Source organism: Falco cherrug, chromosome 15 (genome assembly GCF_023634085.1).
Source record: "Falco cherrug isolate bFalChe1 chromosome 15, bFalChe1.pri, whole genome shotgun sequence".
Lineage (NCBI taxonomy): Eukaryota > Metazoa > Chordata > Aves > Falconiformes > Falconidae > Falco > Falco cherrug.
The window spans coordinates 2,023,742-2,046,857 of record NC_073711.1 but is presented as its reverse complement, the minus strand read 5'-3'; the positions used below and the strand labels follow the sequence as shown (position 1 = coordinate 2,046,857).

The 23,116-nt window shown below is 53.4% G+C and overlaps 1 protein-coding gene and 1 long non-coding RNA gene across 2 annotated transcripts in view; one reads left to right on the top strand and one right to left on the bottom strand.

Moving 5' to 3' along the window:
- The window catches only part of LOC102047298 (Krueppel-like factor 5), a 29,520-nt gene extending 12,767 nt beyond the window's left edge, over positions 1 to 16,753 (top strand). The window contains exons 2-5 of the mRNA XM_027809306.2: positions 2,388 to 2,435; positions 5,419 to 6,322; positions 9,290 to 9,349; positions 12,808 to 16,753. Of these exons, the coding sequence (XP_027665107.2) occupies positions 2,388 to 2,435; positions 5,419 to 6,322; positions 9,290 to 9,349; positions 12,808 to 12,986 (1,191 nt within the window). The 3' untranslated portion in view covers positions 12,987 to 16,753. The remainder of the gene's footprint in view (positions 1 to 2,387; positions 2,436 to 5,418; positions 6,323 to 9,289; positions 9,350 to 12,807) is intronic.
- On the bottom strand, positions 6,911 to 14,138 carry LOC114016615 (uncharacterized). Its single transcript, XR_003561185.2, has 2 exons — positions 14,050 to 14,138; positions 6,911 to 8,470 (listed from the first exon to the last, which is right to left on the bottom strand). It is a non-coding gene; the product is annotated as an uncharacterized LOC114016615 (long non-coding RNA).
- Positions 16,754 to 23,116: the final 6,363 nt, after the last annotated feature.

The window sequence follows — 23,116 nt, the reverse complement described above, 5'->3', positions numbered from 1 at the left end:
ATTACCTGCAAAGGAGCTTATCTGAAGTATATGGGTGCTTCTGAAGCTGTTTATTCCAGTTGGTGGGAGTGACGGGACATAGCTTTCAACCCCAATGCCCTTGTAGCTCTGACCTGGCAATTTCATATTTAAGCATCTCATGCTTCCAGGCATGAAGACCACATGGAGAACAGTGGCTCTCCAGGGATGGCAGCTGTCAGCATCCCCAGCCTGTTTGGCATCCGTCCTTTCAAGGCCATGTGGCTCTGTGGTCTATCATGGCCTTGCAAGGAACATCCTCCATTTAGATGCAACTTCCAGAAATACGAACACCTCAAGTATGGGAAATCTGAGCCCACTGAGTTGGTTTTGCTGGTTTTCTGTGAGCAAGAGGGAAACCTGTACTGGTTTCTAGCCCTTGCTGGTCTGACTGACCAGCCTGACAATATGTGCATGACCCCAAACTGAGAGGGCGAGAAAAGGCTTTACTGCAGTCTTGTTGAACAAAATAAATGGTAGAGGTTAGGGTGATAGCTAGTGGTTGTGGAGGAGAAAATGGGCCAACTGGAAGCGAGCAGAAGGATGTGGAATGAGAATGGGGCACAGGCTGACGCTGAACCCACAGAAAGCAGATAATTACTGTTTTGGGGTTTGGAGATAACTCTTCCCCTTTACTTGGTGCTGGAGTACTGTAGCCTATTTTGAGCACTGGCCTTGGAGAAAGAGTCCGAGTCTGGGTGAGAGATCTGAGAAGAGCCATCAGCCCTCTGTGGAAAGCTGGGGGGAACTGAGGCAGGAGAGGAGAGGTGTGCAGGATGTTTGCAAGCACGCTGTAGTGGTTGTGAGGAACGATAAAAGAGATTTAAATTCTGGCAGTCTTCCCACGTTGGAGATTGCGAAGCACAGGAATGGCCTAGCTGAAGGCCAACTGCCGAACAGGTCCCTGGGGACCCCACTGCCAGGGGTGGCTGGGCTGCCTGCTTCTGTGCCTGATGAGGTGGGATTCCCCCAAGTTTGTAGGAGCCTGTCAGTGGGGTGATGTTGAGAGTTTCACCTCTGAGGGGCTGGATCGAGCTTGTCGTGCTGCCACACATCTGCCGTGGTTCATCTGAGCCCAGGTTGTGTGGCTGAGGCTGTTCCTGGGGAAAGCTTCTCATACCCTTGCTCTTGCAGATGCTGTGACACAGGGAGCTTGTTAGATGTTGGGTAGAGGAGTTGTGCCTGAGGCCCTGGGCATGCAGCTGAGCACGGTGTCTCCTGGCTATCACAGCACCTTGTGGTGGGTGCCGGTTCCAGGTGGTGGGTGCCTGGGCTTGCCACAGCCCCAGGTCTGCACCAAGAAAACCCCCTGTACATGACTTGGGTGGGTGAATGTTGCGGGCTCAGTCCTTGACACCTGCTCTGGTGGTTTCCAGCCTGTTCCCAGGACACAGCATGAATGTTTCTGCCCACCCTATGGTAACCTTTGTGGATGGGAGCCCCATGGGAACTGCGAGAACTTATTGATTTGACTGGGCTAAGAAATCTCTGAAGGTCTTTGCGCCGTGCCTCAAAGCCTCCTCTGGAGAGCTCTGTGTTTCTCAGCTATCCCTTCTCTCCCCGTGAGAAGCCCAGAGTTCAGCAAACCTTGCAGCCAGGTCGAGCTCTGCCCGCATTCACCGAGAGGCCGTCCTCCTTGGGCAAGCTCCAAACACCACGGCAGATCCCGCTGTGCCTCTCGGTGGGGATTAAGACGTAAAACCAGAAACTGGCTCTGTGAGCCGGGGGCAAGTCCCGGCTCATCCCTGCAGTGGGCTGCTCCGTCCCTCCTCCCACCCCGCTGTGGGACAGGTGGTGTTAAACAGGAAAGGAAAACAAAAAAATAAAAGAAAAAAGTATCCCTGTCAATGAACAGAGTGGTGATGCTGAAGATGGGGTGCTGCTCCCACCTGAGGGCAGGAGGAAAATGAAGGCGATCCCTGCACAGGGTGGGCCAGCTGAGCCCTCGCCTGCTCCTCCTGTGGCCTCTGGGTCCCGTCATCCCACACAAAGCCTGGGGGTGGGCAGTGTCCCCCCCAGGCCGGGGCAGGGGGCTGGGGGGTCCTTCCAGGTGCCCTGGGGCAAGCATGGCTGCCGCAATGGCTCAGGGCTCTGCCCCCTCGCCGTGGGCCCTGCTGCCTGCTGGTGTGAGGCGGAGGCAGGGTGCTCTGGCCACGCGCTGCCAACCGGCGTGGGCAACGGTCCCCTGCCTCCATGTCAGGGAGCAGGGTGGGTGGCGGGGACCTGCCGCTGACAGCCAGAGGCCCTGGGGCTGTGAGGGGCTGGGGAGCCAGGGGGTGAGGCCCTCCATGGCCGGGGGGTGGTTGAGGAGGCTGGGGGGGCGGGGGGGGGGGGGCTGTCCCACTAACACAGCTCTGTCTGTCCCACAGCTGCACCCGATGAGGATGGAACAGCGGATGCCACCGCTCATTCTTGAGGTGAAGCACTTTTCTCATTCCTTCCTCCACATGCTTCTTCCCCCTTTGGTGAGAGGTACCGCTAAAGCCCCTGAAACACTGAGCCAGGATTCACCCGGCCCCAGTGCGGGCCCCCCAGATCCACGGGCAAGGACATGGCGGCACCCGGGCTGTGTTCCTCCCGCTTCTGGTGTCTCCACCTGTGCAAGCCAGCCCGCCCCCGGTGCAGCCATCTCCTTTGTGGCTTGTGTGTCTCCATTAACTGGCTCCAGAAAGGAGCCATGAGTGGCAGCCAGAGACACCTGCAATCGGGACACTCGAGCTGGATCCCACCCAGCCACGTCAGCACCGAGTCGTCCCGGTTGTGCTGTGCGTGGGCCTAGGAGCTGGTGTTGGATAGAGGACGGGCTGGGGGTGCTCAGGGCGTTAGGTGCCAGCACCCTGCATGAGCAGTGCAGGTGGGGGCTAGGATTGCTGGGCATTTCTGGCCCACAAACACGCAAAGTGCTCCTCTGTCCCTCTTCAAAGGATGCTGGGCCCCTCGGCCCTGTAGGACCCGTGTTACCGCAGGCTGGGTGCCAGCGTGGGGGGCCCTCGCCTTCCCAGTCCTGTGTACCCCGGTGGGGCTGCAGCTGTGGACAGGGCTGGTGTCCTTCCCTGTCTGGTGCAAACACATTGCTTTCGCTCTGCTGACAAGTTGCCCCTTAACACCCCCCTTCCCCAGGACCCCGGGGCTGGTACGGCTGAGAAGTGGATTTATCAGGCTTTAGTGGAATGCTAGGAAGAAGACTTTGCTCTGCAGGTAAGGGTGGTTGTGAGAGAAAAGGAGGCTGGGAGACAGCGAAAGGGGGAAAGGCAGCGGACAGGGGGACTCTGGCTGAGAATGCAGGTTTTGGCTCAGGAATTAGGGCCCTCCATGCCTTTCTACATTTAATATACCTGCCTGGTTGCCTGCCGTACAAGGACCCACTGGAGTTGTGGAGGGGAGACCTTCCCTTGGGAACTGAAGGTGAGAAAGTTAAATGCCAGAGATAAGGGAAGTGTAGAAGTAAAAGGCATCCAACAACTTTCCCCTGCCCCCACTCCTGGCAAGTGGGTCACTTCATTGCTCAGGTATGTACGGCATTCCGAGTCTCTGGTACTGCCTAGAGCAAGCTGACTCCCAAGGGTAGCAGCAGTGTGCCAGCATGGGTGCGCAGGGTTCAGCTCCAAAGCTCCGGCTTGGTTCTCCCTCAGGCAGGAACCCAAGCTGGATGCTGCAGGGGGGGAGCAGAGGGATACATCAGGGTTTTGGATGAGCCTTCAAGGACTGAGTGGAGGGTCTCCGATTCTTCTCCCTGCTCCTGCTGATGCCTTAGCTTTAGGGTATGCCTGAGCACAGGTTTCCTCACTGGAGCGTGGTGGTGGGGGTTGCTGGGTTGCCTTGAGAAAAGGCGGTTAGATGAGGGTGTGACACAAAGTGAGCTTGTAGTGTCAACAGGTAGCTTCCTTGAATGAGGGCAGGTACTTTTCAGGGCCTGCACATATGGTGATGGGTGGGATTTACAGCACAGTGTGTACACACACACCAGTACAGCGAGCACAGCACAGAAAACACAGTCCCAGTGCAGCATGCTCAGTTCCAGTGCAGCGTAGCACTTCCAAGTCCAGCTTCTCCAAACTTCTACCTGTGTAAAAGAGGGTGTATTTGTGGCACGTACCTGTATTTGGGTGGAAGCCAGCTTACCCGTGCGTTGCCAGTGTGGCTTGCAGAGGTGCAAAGGCTCTTTGAATTAGCTGGAAGCGCAGGTGGTGTGTTTCGCTGGAAAGGGCAAGGAAATCTCTTGGATCCCGTCCAGCTTTGTTAAGAGCAACGAAGTTGCAGCAGGGATGACTTTGGCCCATTGCACTCCAGTGACATAGTTCAGAGCTGTAAAACCCTCGGCTCAAGCATGCAGGGTGTGGGGTGAGATCAGCTTGCTCTCCTGAAGTGCGCTGTAGGCCCTGCCAGGGAAACCTGGTGATTTTGCCAACTCCTCTACATATGAATGAGTCTACAAGGGCTTTGCAATGAGCTTGACACATGGGTAACCACATAATTAAAGGCTGTTAGCTTTATAGAAGAGCATTAGCACTGGTATCCTTAACCACAGAGAGCAGAACTTGAGTCCTCAAATGCCACAGGATGAATTTCCTAGTGGATTGCTCTATCAGGTTGCTGAATGATTGAGCCTGGATCCAGTGGGATGCCACACCAGACATGAACCAGGAGGGTAAGAAACCTGGCAAGTGGTGGTTGTCTGAGCTAGAGGTCCTTTTAGCTTGGAGGACCCAGACGTGTAAAAACAGCTTTACAAATCTAGAACTAAACCAAAGGGCGGGTGAGGGCTGAGTCACTTTACCAAGACAGTGATAATATGCCTGGCAGTTTCCATTTTAGGCTCACAGTCCACTGAATTAGTGGCAACTTCACTGAGATTTCTGGGGCTACAGCCAGAAATTCTCAAGTAACTAAAGATACTGTCCTAGAATATTCTCGGCTAATTAAAAGTATTGCCCTAGAATAAGGTGCAGTACATCTCAGGCTGTTGAGTTTAAAGGAGATCAGAGTCACCATGTCTAAGGTGGGCTGCAGATCCAACACGCCCAATGTGTGAGGCTGACCGGAGCAGAGTTTCTGATTTCATCCCATTTCTAGTGTTAAATTCTCTTGTTTGTGTGACCAAAGCTCTGTACCTAAACCTTGTCTCTTCTTTATCAGGCTGTATTTCTCTCCTAACTGCATCCTCTGCCTAGCTTACCCTTTGTTACCAGTGCAGACAGGTAGGAGGAAGGTGGGACAAAGGACGGTGATTCACTCCTGGGGAGTCTGGCTGAGTCAGAGACTGAAGCTAAATCACTGCAGCCTGTGACTCTCGGCTCTCTGTTTCCTGCTAGCTGAAGCGCTTGTTGAATGCTGGACTCCCACCACCAGTGTGTCAAGGGCACTCTTCACAAGTTCTCTTGTCTGTGTTTTTTGCCATAGGCACGGTCCGAAATGGATAAGTATCTTTCAAATGAGGTGCCACCCATCCCGATGATACCAGACAAGAAGTACCGCCGGGAGAGCGCCTCGGTGGTGGATGAGTACTTCTCCACAGAGAAGCCCACTTCCACGCCGTACAGCGTCAACATCAACGTGATTCTGCCAGACACGACACACTTGCGCACTGGACTTTACCGGCCACCCAAACCCATGACGCCATTCCCACAGATCAAAACAGAGCCTGGCACCAGCTTTGCCCAGCCCTGCTCTTCTGCCTCGGGCTCCACGCAGACCCTGCCCGACTTCACCAGTGTCTTCAGCATGCCCCAGTCAGTGGCAGTGAACAACATCTTCATCAAGCAGGAGATGCCCTCTGAGATCCCCTTATCCACCAATCCACAGCAACCCCAGCTTTACCAGATGCCTCTTGGCAATGGAAGCGCTGACATTACCACTCTGACATCTTCCTCCAACAGCACCACAGCCATCAACAGTCTCAGTGGCATTACCATGTCCACAGGTAACACCATGTCCAGTGTGGTCCACAGACCTGTCCAGCCAGGAGGGCCAGTTAAGCAGTACCCACATGTCTCCCAGGGACAGGGAAACTTCAACATCTCAGGGCAGTTCTACCCTGCTCCAGGGGTGAACCTCCCCCCTTCACCCCCCAACTCACAGCCTGGCAGCCCAGAAAATCAACCCGAGCTCATCAACACCATCTCTCCCCCACCATCCTATGAAGCCACTTTTGGACTGAAGCTAGTCCAGTCATCCCAGGTCCCTCCAGTCCCCAATGGCCTTGGGACCCTCTCCCAAGGGCACATCGTCATGCAGACCCCCAAATACAACAGACGCAACAACCCTGAGCTGGAGAAAAGGAGAATCCATCACTGCGATTACCCAGGTATGCTTATCATTGATGTATTGACTTGGCTTTGGCAGGGGTCTCTTCTTGACATGCTGAGGCTGGGGGCTGCCCTAGGCCTCTGCAGGAATTTAATCTGAAATCACTTTGTCTGCATGATGAAAGGAGCTATGGAGCTGGGTGGAGAGGCCCAGAGAAGTGGAGCTGCTACCACCACCAAGGGAGCAGAAGATGTCGATCCTGTCTGCACTAGCTGATGCCTTTTTTCTCCCCTTCCCTTTCCCCTTTCCACTCTGGCAAAAGCAAGCCTAACTGCAAGGCAGAGAGCTCCTGCAATGCACAGGGATGCTCCTGGAAATCTGCTGCCTATTTCGCTCTGATCTTGCCTAACCCTGAGCTGCCACATGCTCTCTGCAGGTGAAACCATGCTGGCTTTCTCACCAACCTTTCCTTTCCCACTCTCCCATAATGGATGGCAAACCATCCAGTAATTTCCATAAACAGCCTTTACGGTCCCCCTCTGTAGCCCCAATTCCTTCTTCCAAAGAGTCAATAAGCTGAGTGTCTCTGTCATATCCTTCAGTGGCTTCATAGAATCATTTAGGTTGGAAAAAACCTTTAAGACCATCAAGTCCAACTGTATTTATGTAGCTATGTAACGTTTAACTTCATAGCAGTATAACTCAGTTAAAAAACATAAAGGAAAAACACTGTGATATCTTAATTGTAGATCCGGTATAGATGTGGATCTCCCAAAGGCATTTCAGGGTAATGATCAGCCCAGAGCTGAGGCTGTTCCCTGTGTGTCACCTCATTGCATGAGCGTGTCCATCTAAAGACCTGGGATACCTTGGCGGGAGGAGATCTCGCAGGGTTCCCTGCACTGTGCACAGAGAGCTTGTGGGACCCACAGCTGCAAACGCTCGTTCGTGCCACACGGGAGAGAAGCAATCGTGTCCCTCTGGTGACTCCAGTGCCAGCAGCGTGAGGGCTTGAAAATCACCAGCCCTCGTGCAGGGACACACACCTCCTGCTTCCTGGACGGAGCCCCAGCCATCAAGCTGCTGGGGATCAGCAAACAGTTTTCCCATGGGGGGGTGTGAACTGAGGAAAGTGATTTCCTAACTGCCTCCTGCAAGATTGATGTGCTCTTTCCCTGGCACAGGAGTGGCTGTCGTAGGTCAGCCCAGAGGCCTGTCTAGCCCAGATCCTGTCTCCAGCAGTGACCCAAGGAAGTATACAAGAATATGAGATGTTAGGGACATCCTTCTGTGCTCGCACCTTCCAGCTCTCTGGCAAGCTGCGGATTAGGGATTTTCTGAGCCAGAACCTGCATCCATGTACTTGTGGTTAACAGCTCGCGCTGAATTTTTTACCTTCTGCTGGTTGTGGTGGGAGCCAGACGAAGGCTGTAAGCAGACCAGTGCTCTGAGACAGACCCCTCTGCTCTTGTCAGAACTGGTCAGAGCAAGAGTCTCGTCCTGCAGGATGCACTACCACAGCAAAGCTCGCCTGTTTGCGGCAGGATTTTGGCCTGCGTGGAAAGGCAGGAACACATCTGTGGTGCAAAAAACCCCCCCAACAACCTGTGCTGAATAAACACCGGGTGGCTCGATAGTGTGTACGTGCAGAGACAGAGGAAGGCTTCTTCTAATACTTCACAGTGAGGTTCAGCTAGAGGTGAAACCAGTCGGGACTGATGGCAGGGGCAGCAGGTCTTACTGACGTGGTCTGCTTGAGGAAGCGACAGGAGGCATGCCAAATTCACACCGGTAACCGGATGAGCAGGGGAGACCTGTTTGCAAAGCCCCGATCCGGGTTTCCAGGTGGTGGGCTCAGCACTTTTTCCTCTGCGTGCTCACGGGGAAATGAAGCCCAGCCATGCCCTGCCCTGGCTTCTTTTCTGCTGCTCCTTCTAGCTTTGGGAACTGCTCTGGGTGCTCAGCTGGCTGCGCTTCCATGGCCAGCAAGGGGGCAGTCCTTGGGCTCATCCATACTTCTCTCTCTTCTGAGTGTAAGGGACCTCCAAGGCTTCAGAGCATCAGAAGCAAAATAGAGCTGGGTCACCAGCCCTCACCCCTCCTGCCGTGGGGAGGGGCAAGGCAGCAGGCTGCTCCTGCCCCTCTGAGTAGGACAGGACGGAGAGCTGAACTCCTGCAAGAAGCTTCTTTAGGCCATGTGGAAACACTGGAATGAAAAATACGACTATGTTGCTTATGCAGGTCATAAAAATTCAAATTGATATTTTAATGTACTTGTCAAAACACAATGCAGCAGGGCCATAAAGGCAGCATGAGAAGCTTTTCAAAACTTTATCTAACTGAAATGAGGAACTTGCAATGATTAATTTTAAGACGCCTGTTATTGAAACTTTTGCCAAAGTCACGGTGTTTCTGTAAGAGCCTTTCTTTGATTAAACCTCTTGTTGCTGACCTTCTGAAAATACTGCCCACTGGCTTTATTCTGGATCCTGAAAGCCAGACTCTGGCTCCACAGTATGCCTGGCATTTCCCACTTCCCGGAATGTTTCTACCACTTCTGCTGGGGCTGAAACTATTACAAAATACATCTTTCCTCCAGCCCTGTGGTAGTAGTATCACTTGCGTCTCGTCTGGAATCCAGAAAAGACAAATAGCAGCAAAAAGCTAGCAGCTAACAGTGGTGAATTTAATGCTTTCATCCTGCCTTGAAGACATGGTTGAGGAAGGGGGGATTTGAAAGTCTGTGCCTGAATCTTTCCCCCTCCCTCCCAATTCCCAGCACCCATGCCCATGGGTGTCAGGATTGCATGGCAAAAGATGGTGTGTTGTAAAGGTCTGTCTGTCCTGGAGGACAAATGCCCTTGAGTTACTGCTGAAACAAAACGGGCGTAGCCAGGCTTATTTGCATAGATGCCTGGAGTGCTTTTCAGGCCTGCTCTGTCCCTAACTTTGAATATAAATATTCTGGATTTGTTCGAGCACGGGCCCCTTTCTCACAGGGAAATTGTCTTTTCTGTTTTTGCAGGATGCTCAAAAGTTTATACCAAGAGCTCCCACCTGAAGGCACATCAGAGGACTCACACAGGTAAGAGCGAGCACCACATCATCGGGGAAACTGCCAGCCTACACGTCTTATACTGTGCCTGTTAACAGGGGTGATAACATAGCTGATTAGCTTAATCTAGGGTGGTTATTGGGGTAAGGAGCGTGGTTAAGTCTACTGATGTTAATGTTAAAAAAAGTCCAATGGCTGCACTGGTTTATAGCGAGAGTACACTGCTGCTTGCACTCGCTTGCCTTCTGGAGGGGTGGTCTAAAATTTAGGAGAACTCTTGGAGGCTCTCGAGTCTATGTATTGGGAGGAGGAGGAGGTGTCCTCAGAGCCTCTATTACTCTGAGCTCTTCCTTTGAGATCTCTCAAATCCTAGCCAGGTCTGTTCCTGCTTAGCCTACAGAAAGATTCCATCAAGGCATGTGGTGCATACATATGACCTCTGAGGAGACAAAGGCTGTCTCTTTTGCGTCAAGGGCTGCTGTGGTTCCCAGGGAGAGGAAGGAACCCCTGGCTTCTCCTTGTGTACCAGCCACGTACACCACTCGCACCTAGTGGTTGTCCCCTTGGCAGCTGCCAGTGGTGTATCGCTGGGGCTGCCGAATACACCAATACAGGTACAGGACTCTGAATACATGTAACAGGAGGGCTCTGAATACATGTACAGAAGGGCTGTGCCCTCATCCCTGAGGGCAAAGGTGCCATGGGCTGCCCTTGCTGGTGTAAACAGGGTCACTAGCACAGGGGAGCTCCCACCACTCTCACCACAGCCAGCTTCCCTGGGGTAAACCTAGCTCAGTGGCACTCGTGCATTCAAGCACGGGTCTTCTCATTAAGGCATTTATTATACCTGAAACTTTATCAGATCCCCAGGTAGTCCAGGAACCATCAGTGCCCTCATAAATCTCTTTTATAGAAGGGCTGATCTTTACTGAAAGCAATTAAGCTGGCCCAGAGTTCACTTTTCTTTTTTATTAACAACGAACAAAACCCATCCTGAGGCTGGGAATCAGTTCTTGCACTTGGCTCTGTTCCGTTTTCATCTTATCAGTCCTTCGAACAAGCCAGCAAAGAATTTTTCTTTGTGCATGAGGTACAATATTTTTTTGGCAGAGCCTGGGTAGGAGCAGGCTGGAGAGCGACACGGAAGGGGTGGAAGAGAGGAACAGGAAGGACATTGTCCCAGCTCTGAGAGCTGGTGGTGATAAGCATTTGTCACAACAGCAATTTGTATTCAGGGCTATGGCAGGGCTCTCGCTTTAAAATTGAATATCTCTTTTCTCCTGTTCGGAGCACAGGGCTTAGCTCTGTGCCTGGGGACGTGACCCATCTGAGACAGGCAACGTCCTTTCAAGTCATGATATGAAGATGTATGCAGGCAAACTTGGGCAGTTTTTGAACCCAATAAAATGCAGTCATTTTTCTAGGTTTCCCAGTAATTGGGCTGGAAATCCAAGTGTGTTTGCCTCCTTCCACTTCACTTGCTATAAGAGGGGAGGGCAGAGCGGTGAAGGAGGACGTGACCCGAGTAGGCAAGAAAACTGGTAGCGTTGTGGGGTGGGTAAAAAGAAGGAAACCCAAAATGGAGAGCCATACACAGGCAGGCTTGGGGTGTCTGTGTCCAGTTTTTGAAGCTTTGCATTTTGCTTTTGAGGCCTCGACCTCGCTGAGCACAGCACCGGAGCTGGAACAGCAGGGCCATCCCAACTCCTGCCAGCTGAGTAAGCTCGATGCTGCTTCAGCCCCATCACTTGAAGGGTTAATAATGCCCTTTCTCTCGATTCCTCGCCTGATGGCAGCTGGGCTGAGAAGTACATGATCTCCAAGATCTTTTCTTGTGGTTTGCCCGTTGCTATGGGCTGGGCTGTATTCATCTCCTGGAGACACCATTCATTTCCTGGGTGCCATTGTGAGATTAAATATATAACCCGGTGGCTGCTCACCCGCCTCCCGGGGGTGGGAATGCCAGTTTGGCTCCTTTGTTTGAGCTTGCCCTGCCGTGCTGTCCTGGGAGATGGAGCCAGCTCGTGGGACAATGGAAAGCATTTTGTTTCTATCCTGGAGATCAACCTGTTATTGTTTGAAACTAAAGGGCCTTGGTAGGGTTGACCCAGCCAGGTGACCCGGCTGGGACAATGTCTGTGGCTGCACAGTGCAAATCCCGTCTTTGTCTTAGCATGCTAACACAAACCCCGAGATCCCCAGCATGCTGTAAAACATCCAGTGTGCTGCTCATAAATTGACTTTAAGTTCCCCATTTACCTGAGCCATAAAAAACCACATCTCTCCCCTTCCTGTGGTGCAGAGCCCAGGGTTTTTTTGAGGAGCTGGAGATGATCTTGGTGCCCTGGCTCCTCCAGGGTCATGTGTTTGTGCTTTCATATTTTGTCTGGTGACTGCAAGACACTGTAGGTGTTTCTGTGGCTGAATGTTTTCATTTTCCTGGCCAAATGCACCGCCTGCCTAGCACACAGGCTGCAGGGAGGAACAGCCGTTCACTGGGAAACGTGTCAGAGCACAACATACATGCCTGTGCACGCATGCTGCATGTGTACGTGCATTCATGCCGCGATGGTGTGCTCAGCAATTGGCCGATGAAATGGTAAATATTTGAGGTCGGGAAAGTCAGCACATTCCCTGAACTCTGCCTGCTTGTTCAGGCTGTTAAGAGTGAGGGCTAATATTTGAGAGCACCACACCCAGGCACGGAGAGGGCTGCAGCCAGGGTTCAGCCCCACAACCTGGGCACACAGGCAGTTGGGAGAAGGCACGGGCTTTTCCAGCCCAATTCCCAGCTGGCCAAGAAGTTGCACAATTTAATTGATTTCAGTTCGGGAATAGGTGTGTATGGATGGGAGGGAGGAGAGGGCAGAGGCATGACGTCACCTACATGTCCTGTAGAAAACAGTGTTTTGTGTGAGCTGCTGCAGGGCTGAACTTTGAGGCAGAGAGGGTTAGAAGGTGCTTTCAAAGATGCGAGGTTTTGAGGAAAATCTATATGGCACAACCCCCTTTCTTCCTCCTGATGCTCCCCACACCTGTATGAGCAGCAACACTTTCCTTTGTTTTTTTAATATATTTTATATATATATAAATAAATATAATTCTTAGCTTTTTGGGTTTTTTTTAAATAGATTTTTTTTTAGCCAGAAATGCTCCAAAATCCAACAGGAACTTGAACAGTACTAGGAACCAAGCCTAGAAAGCAAAGCGGGGGTGGGGGAGGGGCACATGGACAAGCCCTGGCTTACTGCAGCTCTGTGACTGATGATGGTCCCGTGGTGGCTATGGGCTGTGCTCAGCAAGCACACCCTGGGAGCGGGAAGCATCAGCGTGGCCACGAGCCCTGTTCGGGGCAGGGCAGCCCGGGGTGCCCCCCCGGGTCCTGCTGGAGGACGGGGTGTCTGGGAGGCAGGGCAGGCGCGTGTCCGTGTAGGCTGTGGCGTGGCGGGGCTGTGCTGTGCCCGTGACCTGTGGCTCTTCCTCCGCAGGTGAGAAGCCCTACAAGTGCACCTGGGAAGGCTGCGACTGGCGCTTTGCCCGCTCCGACGAGCTGACCCGGCACTACCGGAAGCACACGGGTGCCAAACCCTTCAAGTGCCTAGCCTGCGGCCGCTGCTTCTCCCGCTCCGACCATCTGGCTCTCCACATGAAGCGGCACCAGAACTAGGAGCCGCCTACGTTTGCCACTTCTCCAAGAGCAGCTGAAACTCTTTTTCTTTTCCAAGGGGCCTCTCCTCTTCTCGTACATAGGAACAAACCCATGCTGTGATCAACCGGCAGGGGTGGCGAGCAAGCCCCCTCTGCAAGCCCTGTCCCCAGCTGTTTCTGGTTTTAAAAGAAATCTCATTAAAAAAGAGTTATAATTACAGACTGATCTCATGACGAGGCTCCCGGCGGCACTGGAGCGATGGACCTTGGATTCCAAAGGGCTTTCTTCCAGCAAACCTGCTATTTATTTGTCACTCAGGAGCAACTGTCCTTCGTATCTCAAGCTCTTCAGGATTTTTTCTACCCCTTTTCAGGGCGGTCTCTTCGGTGAGCCTGAGGAGGGCTGTGATGGGTTGGTAGCCTGGCTGTGTGTGAGAGGTCCCACTCCAAACTGTCAGTGCAAGCCTCTTGGACTGCCCCACGGCATGGCCGTGATGTGGCACCTTGCCCCACAGCATGGCTGTGGCACCTCTGACATGTGGGAACAGCACATGCCCAGGGCTGTTTGGGTTGACAATCCCAGTCTCCATGGGGGCATAGAAGAAAGGGCCTTTGACGTACTCACCTGACAAGCCTCCGAGCAAGGGACAGCACAAAAGCAGATGACAAAAGCCATCATCTGTGTCCTGTTGAGCCCAACTGTGGCTTCCTGGCAGCCAGCTCGCTCGGAGCTGCAAATATCTGCCCTGCTCGGCCAGGTTTTTTGGTTGTGTCCTTAGCATTTCTGCTTCCTAGATGAATTTTGACTTCAGACGTCTCTGGGTGAACCAGCATCAGTCTTAAAACCACCCAAGGGGACTGCAAAAAAGCCGCTGGTAAAGCTCTGGTTTGCCATAATATGCTGTGCCTTTCTCAAAAAGCACTGGGCAGGCTCTGCTCAAGCCTTGAACATGCACACAAGGAATCAGTCATCAGCAATCACACCAGCCCTTTGCTGTTGCCATTTCATCACGTTCAGGCAGAAAAGAAAAAAGCATCTTTGCAATAAATCCTGCTGTTCAGATTGTACTCATGTTACCTACCTCACAGGTTCACCGCCTTGGGCTCCGTAAGGCACTTTCCCTCTTCTTCTGCGGGGTGCCGTGACACGTGGGGCACATCAGCCATTCTTCAAAGGCTACCGGGGGTTAAACTTAGGCAGAACAAGAACCAGGCCATGCCAGTTTAAACAGCAGCCGTGCAGGTAATAAATAAATCAGGAACAAATAATGGGCCCGGTGCCTTCAACAGAATATTGATTTCCTCTACGCCATCATCCTCTTTTATTCTTGAACAAATTTAAGTAATGCGCAGACTGACGCGTGTCTGCAGCAAGAAACGAAAGGCCACGCCGAACCAGGGCACCTTGAGGTGGTGGAAATTTGACAGCCACCCCTCCCTGCTATTGCCAAACTGCGCATTAGCCGAAAACTGCAGCTGGGTTCCTTGTTGTCCTTTTCCTTGGATAAATAAAAATGGTCACACCTGCAGCACACGTGGGCAGGAGAGGAGGGCAGGAAGGGGGTTGGGGGGGCACATGGTGTGGCGTAGGCTTTGGAATGGATAATGTGCCTGGGGCTGGTGGTACAGTGCTGCAGTGAGCCCTTTGTGTGGCTCTTTGGCAAGAAGCCTCCTCCTTTCTCCATGCCACCAGGGAGGGTGGGAATGGAAGGGTGAAATTGGGCGGCTGAACTGCTGGGAGCTGGCTTGGGTGGCTTTCCGCAATGGTGTGTGGGAAGGGCTTTCCAGACCTCAGCACTAGGGCCTTGGCCTGGCTGGAGGGTTTGATGATGGCACCCTCCTGACACCATGTTGAAGTGAGGATTGGAGAGTCTGGCTTACAAATCAGCTTTTTCTGACCATGTGCATGTGCTCCATGCCTGTTTTCCAGCTCTTTCATTGCCTGTCATCACAGCTCGCTGGGGATCGGCAGGTGCTGGAGCAAATGGGCTTGTTTGCCATCTGCCTTGATGACTGTGGGGTCTGGCTCCTTTTCAGGGCACAGAGCAGGACCTTGCCAATGCCACCACTGTGACCTGGGCTCCTTCTTTTTCCCACCTCACCTTGGAGGTTGGTTGAGCCATATGAGTGAGAAGGGTGTGCAGTGCCATCTCCCCCTGGAAATATGGGAGGGTATGAGTAGTGCATGGCCTGAAGCAGTTTGACTTCTTGCTTCTACTTAGAGATGGGTCTGGAGAGCCTCAGGGAAGGGCTCTGATTATGGAAAATCCCCCTGGAGAACAGCAGTGGTGCAGGGCGTAGGAGCGTGCGTGTCTGCCGGCGCGGGCGGGTTGAGCTCACGTCAAAGGAATTTCAGAATAGTGTGGAGATGCCTCAGCCAGTCTCCGCCAGTGTCTCCAGGAAGCTCAGGCTGGCTTGGTGGGGCTGGTGGGGACCCAACGCAGCCATGCTGGGACCTGCCGGGCTCCACCCCGCTACACTGGCAGCCCTTCAGCTCCTCTGCGAGGTGGCCCCTGGCAAGGCGAGCCTGTGGCACCACTGTCCCCAAGCCCCCTGGGACCCAGCAGCCCCCAATGGCTGTGACTGCACCCGCCGTGTGGGAAGATGTTTTTTTTGGGGGTTGTCTGTTGTGGTTGAACCTCCTAAATGTGTGAGCCGAGCTACAGGCCAGAGGGTTGACTCAGCCACCGTGTGGGCCATCAAGCTGGTCATGGGGTTAGCCCTCCCCCAGGGCGCTCTTAGAGGGCTCTCATGACCTCCCCTTCATTTTTGTGGAGAAGGAAACCTCCCTTGTTGCCCCCCCCGCCCCCCACCCCCCAGTTCTCCCTCCCCTGCTGTGCCGATGGGGCCCAAATCCTGTTTGCTGAAAAAAGTACAAAGCCAAAACAACCAACAGGCAGCTTTAAATCTTAGGAGAATTTTAAATAATTTTCCTGATGATTTTTTTTTTCACTACAGATCTGCTCATCCTCACATAGACTACGTGTGTGTGTGTATATGTGTGTATATATATATATATATATTATTTTTTTTCATTTGATGGGGGGCAGAGGAGGAAGTGTCTTAACAAAAAAACCACTCCAATCCAGTACTGCTTCCCAAGCAGCACCACTGGTCTGTATGCAAAATGCTGACATGCAAATGTTTTATTAGTGCAAAGGCAACACTTTAAAAAAAAAAAAAAGACTGAAGGAAAACCACAACAAGCCTTGGCTTTTGTTTCTCAGTTTTTGTGTGTACAGAAGTGCCTTGCATTTCACTGCAGCTCTCAGTGGCCGAGGGCAGCTATTCCCCAGGAGACAGGGAGTGATGCTGGTGGAGCAAAGCCCCTCTTTGCTACAGGAGGGATGGCTTGGAGCTGAGCGACATAGCTGGGCTGTGTGAACCCCAGCCGAATGAAGGTCCCTCCACCCCCAGTCCCCTGGGACACTTAGGTGACAGAGACATTGGACAAGCATTGCAAACCCGGGAGCTTTTGCAAGCCTGTGCTAGGTGCAGAACAAACGCCAGTCTGCTGCGCCTGTATCGTAGTGTGTGGGGGGGAAATAAATTGCTGTAAATAGGAAAAGAGCACTGTATCGCTTCGCGGGTCTGCGTGGATTGAAAGTGATTGTTTACTGTCCGAGATGAACACAATGTGAAAAAAAAATTGGGACCTGGAAAACTTGGGTGGAAGATTTATTTTTCCAGTGATGCTTTTGTTTGTTACATACCCCCCCCCCTCCCTGAACCTCCCCTACAACTATTAATCCATCTCATATTTTGTAATAAAATTTTATCACACGGGGATGTGGCCTTTCGTCTGTTCCCTCCCATTGTAAATGCTCTTTTTGCCTTTACCCGCTGCTACCTGTGCGTGTGTTGATTTTACAGGCTTAAGAAAGGGGAAAAAAAAGCTTTTTTATTAGGTTGGATTAGGAAAATGGGTATCTGAGCAAGGATCTGTACATGGCATAAGCCTGGAGTGCCAGGCAATGCTATTAGTGTTGTTACATGGCCTAAGCTGGTGCTTTGGAGGAACGGCGAGCCCGTTCTCAAACCCACGGTGCAATGCCGTGCGGAGAAAAAGGAGGGGCAGGACACGTTTGGGTTTTAATCCTCTCTGCCTTTACTATGTGCTCCCATTTTTTGCCCTGTGAGGGGAGAAGGGGGCACTGGTGGTGGGAGCCTCATCCCTCCCCGGGCCAGGCAGAGGGGAAGCGAAGTGGGGGACAGGAGGGAGTGCTGGGCTGGGGACACAGCGCGCAGGATCCCTGCTGGGTGCCCTAGTGTGTACGGACACACATTTGTACGTAGGCTAACAGGCAGCAGGGGTTCAGTGAGGGCTGTTGAGCTCAAGCCTTTTGCATGCACATGCCTGCCCGCACATATGCAAACACCTACCAACACCCCCATCCCCCCCTCTCTATACAGACTGAACTAAACAGCTCTTTGTAAGCTGTTCCTGGCAGGATCCCACCTGCTTTCTCCAGCATCTTCTTGGTGACCACTTCCCGCAGTCCCCTCCTGGCCTGGTTATGCCTGCAGGATTGTGAGTTTTACTCCATGTTAAAATCAACAACTCCCTATTGTTTTCCAAAGGTTTTGCATTTCAGCTACATTTTTCATAAAGAAAATCCTCTTTCCCTACTGATTAGGTTCTCTTAGGTCGAACTGCATTGCGATGCTGAGGCAAGTTGTTTTACATCCTTCTCCTGTGGCTTTTAGACCTGCTGGCAGTCCCCAAGCACCGCACTGGTTTACTCTCCAAGTCTTTCTCCTCACTTGGCTGTTTCCAGATTTCACCATCACTTCAAAAAATAACTGGGGGAACGTGACCTAATTAAGGTTAGGGGGGCAGGCAGGGCAGGACGTTGAGGACACCTTCTCTTGGGGTCACCTCCCTGCAGTCGCAGAGTTTTGCTGCAGATCGCCCGTGCAGAGCCAGAGGGAGCGCTGGGCAGTGCGGCGTGCCTGGGCAGGATGCGGCCGCAGCGCTCCATGGCGTGTTTGATGCTGGGTGCTGCAGCAAACCTGGGCATCCCATAGGCAAGGGAGGTCAGAGAAACCAGCACCAGGAACCGATCCTTCCCTGCACAGCTGGCAAAGGGGAGAAGAGACCTGTAGTTATTTGTTGAGTTCAACTCCTGAACAGCCTCAGTTTTACCTTTGCAATTTTTTCTGCTTGCAAATAATGTCAGAAGTGGAGGTGGCGGAGGAAGGGGATGCTGGCGGGGACCCCCATCCTTGTGCATGGGGATGTCAGAGCCACCTGCAGCCAGGGAGGGAGGTCTGGGACTGGAAAAGGGATGGGTACTTTGCAGAGCAAGGTGTTAGGAAGACGTGGGCTGCTGGCTGGAGCTGCTAGGGAGGTCTGCGGGCTGAGATCACCATGGACCCATCGTGGACTGACTGCTAGCTACAACATGCCTCCTTTGAGGCCATCTCCTGCCCTGCACATATTTGTGGAAACTTGTGTGTAATGTTTGGTTTCATGCTGGCCAGTATAGATGGAGCCAGGATGCTATACATCTTTGCTAAACACATTCCCATGGAACACCTGAACACCTCTTTGAACCCTCTGTTTCCACCCAGCGTGTCCTTTGGCACGCTGTTGTGCTCTGGACTTTGCTCTGGCCAAGCTGTTCCTGGCGAGATCACTGAGATAGCGAATAACGGGAGAGATCTGCCATGACGTCAGGAAAGTCCAGAGAGTGGCTGTTTTATTGCATGTGAAACTAAAATGTCCTTCCTCAACAGAGCTACATCAGGGGAAACTCCAGAGAGGGCATCAGAGGAGAGCGTAGATGGGGCTGCCATGGCTGCTTCTCCTTGGTGGCACTGCTGTCATGTGGGATGGGGACATTCCTGTCCCAGAAGGGCTTCCTGTAGCCATGGGCCACAGTGCATGTGTGTGTGGAATTGGGGAGGACACACAACTCAGGGGGTGGTGGGAGAGGCTCACCCTTTGGGTCACTCAAGCTAAAATGCTCCTGCAGGAAAGTCCCAGTCAGATTTCCAAACCACCTTTTTTGGAAAACAGCCTGCTGAGCCCACCCGCTGCTGTGTGCTCGCTCGTCCCCACCTCCATTGCCAAAAGTGATTTGTACCATCCCCAGCTTTGAGGTATGGGCTGGCTGGAGCATGGTGGTGGTGCCCATGGACTGTCACTGTTGGGGCACAGGGCTGCGTATCCCCTGGTTCCCCATCCTGACCCTTTCCCAGCCCTGGTCCTTTACCCTGGGGGTGATGATGCTCTGTTTCACCACATGGCATCACAGACCTGAGAAAGGCCTGCTCCACTCTGAAGGTCACCTGCTGACCCGGGGTGATGAGCCCATCTCAAAGTCAGGCTGGGATGTCCCGGGAGGACACAGTCCCTTTGGGTGCTGGGGAGCTGTTTTGTGTTGGGCATCCCTGAGGGGGAGATGCAAGACCCTGCTCAGGTCCCTTTGGATCAGCTCTTTCCCCGAAACACAGAGGAGAAGGCAGCAATTAAAAATAAATCTTCTTTCTCCAACCAGTGGCAAATCTGGGACACAGCTCAAAGCGGAGCTGGAAGTTCAGGCTCATCCCCCAAAGGGTCCTCAGCAGAGCAGGACCTCATCCTGCTAAAAGCCCTTCTCTCTGCAGACCTGGCCAGGGAGAGGACCCCCGTTACTCACCCCATGACTTTCACTGCCTGCTGTGTTCCCCCAGCCACCAGTACTGTCTTTGCCTTGTTTGTGCTCCGGTGATGAAGCAATGCTGCTGTAAAACCCTGGTTCGATCGCATTGACTGTTCCTGCGCAGTTATGGGGCTGTTAAAGGTGCAGGAATGCCAAGATCGCAGCTGGTCAAGGACAGGGAGAGAAGGAGGAGGCAGAGGGGGGATAAAAACCAGAGGTGAAATCCTGGAGGGGGTCCTGCCACATAGTCTCGTGTGGCATGGCCAGGAGGTGAAGGCACCAACTGGAGAGGAGCCGAGGGTCCTTTTGTTTTTTTTAGCTTGGCATCCAGAAACAATGCTGATGCCACCATGCCGTGCCTAGCACCCAGCAAGCAAGGGGAGTCGCCGTGGCAGAGGGTCTGCTGGGCTTGGTGGAGATGCGAGGCTTGCTGGGAGAGGCTCAGCGAGGGTCTGGTCTCCCTCTGTCCTCCAGAGTGATTTTGGAGGGGAAAGCTGGAAGGTCCCACTGCTACGGGATAGCCAAGTGCCTGCACAGCAGCACCCTATGCCCAAGGTCGGGTGGGACAGGATGGGAGAAAACTTAACTCAGCTTCCCCTGGGATCTGGAGGAGATGCCGTAGATGCCCACCTTGTGTCCCCAGCCTGGCCGAGCGGCGCTGGCCTTGCAGCAAGCCCAGCGCCGGCTGCCCGTGGGCGCCTGCTGGCCACGGCAATGACTTTCAGGATGGGTTTATTTTTGAACTTTATTGTCCCTTCCCCTGCAAGTGACTAACCCATGCATCTCCCCCGCGGCAGATAGCTGTCTCCCCAAGGTTATTCTGTTTGATGTTTTCATGGCCCGGGCTGTAAAGTTATCCATTGACTTGGGGAAAACACAATTAGGAGAGAAAGAGCTGCCAGGCGGGTTATTCAGGTATCTCTGCAACTCAGCAGAGGATCGTGGTGTGGGCCAGAGATGTGGCTACCGATGGGCACGGCAAAGCCTCCGATGGCACCCAGGGCTGGGATGGTGCCTGGCAGCTGGGAGACAAGGGAACCAGCTCCCGAGGTGCTGCCATCTTCCCTCGCTCCGATCGCCTGGAGAACACAAAGGCTGGGAAGGGAGTGCCAAAGGCAGGCTGGATTTTGGGGAGGGTGATGGAGAGGTGAGTGTGCTGGTGGCTGCGCCCACCGCTGTGGGAATGGCCGTGCTTGCCGTGACAGCAGCCCTGAGTGCTGCCCTTCAAACCCAGACCTTATCTGCTTTATCCTGAGGGCTATCAACCCCTCGAGTGTCCCCATGGTGCCCTATCATGCAGCCGAAGCCAGCACTGAGCCATTAAAGTTAACTATTACCCAAAGTGAGTGTTTATTTGGGGTAATACAGGCCCCCGGGGGAAAGTGAGGGAGGGGAGGAGGAAGGCTCTTGTTTCTTTTCTACAAGATATCACTAGCCCCGCAGCGCTAAAGTGGTGCTTAAACAAGATGAATGCTTAAATAACAGATGGCAAACAGTGCTGCAGGGAGGTGGGATGGGAGAGCCCTGACCACGATGGCTGCTGAGCTGCAGCCAAGCGGCTGGGACACCTTAGTGTCCCCCCAGCACATGGGGAGCCCTGTACAGGGGGTTTGTCTTGTACTGGTGGGAGGGCAGGTCCCTAGAAGCTCTCCCCTCTCTTTTTGTCATTGGGCAACTTCGGGGAGAAATCTTCCCTTTCCAGACATTTTCTCCTTTGACGCACACACCCATGCTGTATCTCCAACCACATGTTATCTCCACCTGGATGGCTGCACGTCCCACTCCCTACGCCCAACATCCATGCAGGTATCAGGTAGAAGAAGGAGCCAGGGTAGGGAATATCCACATCCAGACCTTTCCCTGGGTCACAGAGGGGCATCACCCATCTTCAGCTCTGAAGCTGAATATCCCCAAAGCAGAGGGATCCCCAGTCCCAACTCTGCCCCAGACCAGTCACTGCTTTTTCTCCATAAATCCTTTTTTCTCCACTCCCAAGACCATTTCTTTCTCTCCCTTCTCCCCAGAGTAGACCCCATGCAAGTCACTGCTGTAAGGCAGGGGAACCTGCTAGCTGAGATGAGAAAGGGACCCTTCTCACAGCCACTACGGTCACTTGGTTTGGGATAAAAATGATCCCAGGTCCCCCTGCTGAAATTCGAGTAGCACACAGACATGCTGCGGTCTCAGTGTCGCTGCTGTGGCAGTGGCTGTATGGACTGGTGGGGATGTTGTGAGGAGACAGGGCAGTCTGCACAGCCTGAGCCCCGGGGCGAGGTTTGGAGGAGGATCCCAATGGGGAACCCACAGGCAGCTCTGGGAGGACCTTGGGAAAACCATGGAGAGCAGAAGAGAAAGGAAAGTGTCCAGGGCCTTCAGGAAGGATGATGAAGAGTGGTGATGGGATGCAGAAGGATGAAGGCAGTCTGTGAAAGCCTTGTAAAGGATGTGGACCTGGTGAAGCAGGTGGCTTTTGATGAGATGCAAGGCTCAGGCAGCAGGTAGGCAGCAACACCCAGGCTGCAGGACCAGCACTGAGGCACCGGGGGACAGAGTCTGACTGAGAGAGACATGCCAGGGTGGTGGGAAGGCACTGAAGGCACTGAGCTCTGCTGGTGTGTGACCCAATGCATGGATGCCCTGTCCCTGCCCATAGACCCACAGCCCCATCCAGAGCCACCAGCCAGGCAAAGCCCCCCAAGACAGTGAATCCGGGCGTGCAGGAACAGCGGGGCTGCTGCCTGCAGTGATGGAGACGCATCCCTGTGGGTGCTTGGCCTGGATCATCTCCAGTGCAGGGAAGTACTGGGAGCACTGATTTCACACTGGTTTTGGCTTGCTGTGAGCAGCCAGTGCAATGGGAAGGGAGTGACTGGGAAGCCCCAGCCGTGTGGGTGGCTTTTGCAGCCCCACGAGTACATCCCTCCCTCCCTGCCCTCCACAGAGGCATGACTGTGTGCTCCAGGGTGGAAGAGGTGGGGAAGGGCAGAGACAGCCCTATGCTCTTCAGTGCATGGCCTGAAGATGACATGACCCAACCTGACATGACCCAAGCACCAAGCACCCATGACCGCAGCATCAGGCAGTGGGACGGATCCTTCACTGCCCTGGTCCTTCCCTCGGCTGGTGCATGGTCCCTCCTGGGCACACGACAACAACGGGGAGGCTTCCCACAGCACGCTGAAATTATGCCATTCCCGGGAGTAACCGAATCTGTGCAGGAGGGCTCACCTGAACCCTCTAATCCCATAATCCATCACCAAGGAGATCTGAGCATTACCTGGCACTGTGGGAAGCAGACGGCCCCTGGAGCAGGATAACTGGTTCCCAACATCCCCGCCAAGGCGGGTCGCTTTTTGTCTCACCTCAAAGGCTCCTGCTGGACAGAGCAGGGCTGGGGGCAGGACCAGAGAGATGGCTGCTCTGCTCCTCCAAAGAGGAGATGCTTCAGCAAACAGCCCCATCACCCTCCTTGCAGCCCACCCCATCCTCCTGCTTCGCAACC